Raw genomic sequence first — 4,401 nt, 5'->3', positions numbered from 1 at the left:
TAAAAAAAGTTCTAAAAAAGCAGAGAAAGAAAATCGCCAAGTACAAAGTGAAATTGTTGGGTTAAACGTGTATGTACGTGTATGTGTGTGTATATAGATTTATATTATATAGTTATTATATGATCATACTAATGTCATAGTACAATGGAGTTATAGTTATAAACTATGTTTATAATATAAAATTATATAATATTGTGATATACAAAAACAAGTGATGTTATAGTTATATTATAAAATTATATTAATAATATAAAATTATATTATATAGAATAAAACTATATATATGATTTTTGTTGAAATCAACTATTTCTCTGAAATATAACACAATACAAATTCTATCAATAAACCATCAGATTGAAATATTTGAGCAGAATCATATTAAAGAAATTATATACACTGAATGAGTAAGAACATGTAGCTCTATGCAAAGCTGGAATTCAGTGAGAAGTCACATGTTGGTTACACAGCTTCTTCATAGCTGTTTTCATCTCTTTATTTCTCAATGTGTAGATAAGGGGGTTCAAGAGAGGAGTAAAAATGGTATAAAATACAGATAAGAGCTTGTCCACAGAGAACCGACTGAAAGGCCACACATAAATGAAAATGCAGGGCCCAAAGAAGAGCAGGACTACCATGATATGTGCAGAGCAAGTAGAGAGTGCTTTGTATACCCCACCAGCAGCATGCTGTCGGACAGTGATGAGAATAACAGTGTAGGAGACCAAGAGGAGCACAAAACAGCTCATAGAGAGCAACCCACTGTCTGAGATCATGAGTACACCCAAGACATAGGTGTCCATGCAGGCAAGCTTGATCACAAGAGGAAGGTCACAAAAGAAGCTGTCCACTTCATTGGGGCCACAGTAAGGTAAATTCACAGTAAAGGCTACTTGGCTGATGGAGTGCACAAATCCAATGACCCATGAAACCAACACCAGTCCCATACAGGTTTTCCGACTCATCATGGTCATATAATGCAAAGGTTTGCATATAGCCACATATCTGTCATAGGCCATGGAAACCAGAAGCACCATCTCAGCCCCACCAATAAAGTGCAAGAAGAAGATCTGAGCCATACATCCTCCAAAGGAGATGAGCTTTCGATCACTAAGAAAGTCCCTGATCATCTTGGGGGTGGCAAATGAGGCTAGCCATATGTCCAAGAAGGATAGATTTCCCAGCAGGAAGTACATAGGGGAAGAGTGCAAGTGGGGGTCAGAAATTACAGTGACCACAATAATGAGGTTACCCAGCACGGTGACCACATAGATCCCAGAGAAAAATATAAACAAAAAATGTTGGAGATGCTGTGAAGTGCAAAGTCCATACAACACAAATTCTGACACCAAGGAATAATTCTGCAGTTCCATTATCTCAAGTTTCAGATTTTGTTCTGAATCTATATAAAGAGATGGATATGAAAGGACCTGTCAACTATCAGGCACATGAAAGTGATCAACTAAATTTTATCAGAATATAATTTTAATTTGTAAGACATAACATAAAATAGAATACAGAGAAGATTAAAACGAAGTCCAACAGCAGAGTTTGCTTTTCTCCCATGTTCAGGCTGCTTGGAATCTTCCTTTAAAAAAAAAAAAACCACTTTATTAAAATAAAATGTACCTACCTACCAAAATGCACCCATTTTAAGTGTAAAACTCAATGATTTTTAAACAAATTTACAAAGTTATGCAACCATTCCCATAATGCTTGTTTTGAAATCTTAACAATGTAGACTCCTTCCAGATTTCTCCTGGTAGAAGGAGAAATCTTCTTCTACTGTATTTGTTTGCTCATTCACAAGCTCACTCATTCAGACCATATCTATGTAACATTGACAGTTTCTCATTCTCACTTAATTCAGTTGTTAAAGCAATTAGCATAAAGAGAAATAAATCAATTAACCTAGGGTTTATATAGTTCCCTAATCTCTTTTAATCTCTTTTAATCCATTGGGTTTGGGATTAAAAATCCAATGATCCAAATTCATTTGTAGATTTATTTTGTATAAATTGACTACTTATGATAGGATTTGGGGATGGCTTCAATGCAAAAGATGTTTTCCAAGACCTCTCAATAAGGACCAGAGCATAAAACTTATGCAATAATATCTTGGTGCGTAGCTTTTACAATATACATGAGTGGCTGATAAATTCAACATTTGATTAAAAATGTAGTTCTGAATTTCCATAAGAACTGAGATGGGATGAATAAGTCTAATCCATTTATCATGATAAATGAACTGGCACCCCAGTCTTCTCACTAGGAGGAAGATATAGTATAAAATGTTTTACAAAGACATTGAACAGAATTCTTCATGGGTAATTTCACAAAAGATGTAGAATTGTCCTCGTTTGAGTTTTTTTTATGTTGGCCCTTTTTAAAATTGAAGGATATAACATGAAATAATAGTTGGTAATACTTCTACAGGGAAGTAAAGTAACATATTCCATATCTGAAATATTCCAATGATGTAAACATGATATAGTGATAGAATTTAAAAATCTAGAGGAATTCATGGTTGTTATATCTCTTTTAGTCTACTCAAATAGCACCCATCTTGCCCAGGCTTTTGTCAGGATAATAGGAATTCAAATTCTTTAGTTCCAACTTGACATTTTCCAAATCAACTATTTTAAAAGATTTAATGGCAAAACTTTCTGTGAATAGGTACTACCCCTCTTTAGAAGGGGATTATAGGGATTCCTGAGTGGCTCAGTCTATTGAGTGTCTGACTCTTGATTTTGGTTGGTGTCATGGTCTCAGGGTCATGGGATCGAGACCTAAGTCAGGCTCCATCCTGACCATGGAGCCTACTTAAAATTCTCTCTCTCTCTCTCTCTCTCTCTCTCTCTCTCTCTCTGCCCTTCTCCGTCACTTGGGCTGTGCTCTCCCTCTAAAAAAAAAAAAAAAAAAGGAGAAGGAGAAGATGAAGAGGACAAGAAGGACGAAGGAGAAGTAGAAGAAGAAGAAAAGAAGAAGAAGAAGAAGAAGAAGAAGAAGAAGCAGGAAGAGGGGGCAGAGAAGGAGGAGGAAATTATAAATCTGAAGTTAAAGACCACTGTGGACACAATGGCTATAATCACAATTCAGGATCTGTTCACAAGTTTAGTTAGATGACCCTGACACCATCCTAGCATACATATTACTGGGTTTAATTTAGTGTTTTCTAGAGATTAAGTGAATGGAAAGTTGAAATAATCAAAAGGAAAACTCAGGAAACAAAATTTTTTAAAAAATGTTTAACTTTCTATTGAATTAAAGATGCTCTAAAATTAGATATTGGTGATAATTGCACTCTGTATATATACTAAAAACCATTGACTTGTACACTTAAAATAAGTAAACTTTATGGTATGTAAATTATATACCAATAAAGCTCTTTTAAAAATGTAAGTTAAAAGAAGCAGAATAAATGAACTTAAGTAGGGCTCTGATTTCAGAGAACTCTTTGTGATTTACAATGGCATTTTAAACATTATTCAATGAATGTTAAATTTATAATCAGAAACAATTACGGTTGATTTTACATACTTATAAATGCTACTTAAAAAACAAATACAGCACCTGGGTGGCTCAGTCAGTTGAGATTCTGACTCTTGATTTCAGTTCAGGTCATGATCCCAGGATCATAGGATTGAGCCCCATGTTGAACTCTACACTGTACACGGAGCTTGCTTAAGATTCTTCCTCTGCCCTGTGCTCGCTTGCTCTGTCTCTCTCTCAAATGAAAAAAAATAAAACAATAACAAAATTTGATTTTAACTGACAAGTTAATTTATTTCCTCCAATGATTTTTATGTAAAAATACAACACAATAAATTAGTCTCTGGCTAACTTGTATATTCAGACACATATTCACTAAATATCTAACAAAGGCTGTTTACTAACCTGGAGTTAAGATGCTCACTGCTGATGCTGCAGATCCCTCAATTTGTATCTCAAATCTACTATGTTTGAATGGAACTTTTGAAAACATGCGTTTTTTGTTTGTTTGTTTGTTTTTCTGTAGAGGATTTAATAATCTCTTTCTCCTATTCCTGGAAAATAATTCAAGAAAAGCATCACTTTAAGAAGGTAGAGAACTTCATATGTGAATCTTCTTTTAACTTTAGATATAAATATCTATCTCTTCTTTCCCTAAAGCTAAGAATCCCTTAAAGATGGGACATTGATGGCCAATTACCGTAATGGAGCTTGGGGAATAAACTATCTTCAAGTAGAAATTTGTGCTAATAAATCATGTTCATTTCCCCAAGTGACAAAAAAGAAAGATTTTAAAGATGTCAAATTCTATAAACACATTTGCAATTATTTAATGTATACTTATCCAGTTAATAGACTGAAAATGTGCTTTTCCTTTAGATGAAAAAATTAACAACATACGTTTTATTTTAA

At 34.0% G+C, this 4,401-nt stretch overlaps 1 protein-coding gene across 1 annotated transcript; it reads right to left on the bottom strand.

Annotated features, from left to right (window-relative positions):
• Positions 1-437: 437 nt before the first annotated feature.
• LOC125168073 (olfactory receptor 4K14) lies at positions 438-1,397 on the bottom strand. The gene has a single exon (XM_047863029.1). It carries the CDS (start codon positions 1,368-1,370, stop codon positions 438-440), a length of 933 nt encoding a protein of 310 aa, XP_047718985.1. The 5' UTR covers positions 1,371-1,397.
• Between the last annotated feature and the right edge of the window lie 3,004 nt (positions 1,398-4,401).

Source organism: Prionailurus viverrinus, chromosome B3 (genome assembly GCF_022837055.1).
Source record: "Prionailurus viverrinus isolate Anna chromosome B3, UM_Priviv_1.0, whole genome shotgun sequence".
NCBI classification, from domain to species: Eukaryota; Metazoa; Chordata; class Mammalia; order Carnivora; family Felidae; genus Prionailurus; species Prionailurus viverrinus.
Note: the sequence above shows the minus strand (reverse complement) of the source record. Positions and strands in the feature narration are given on the sequence as shown.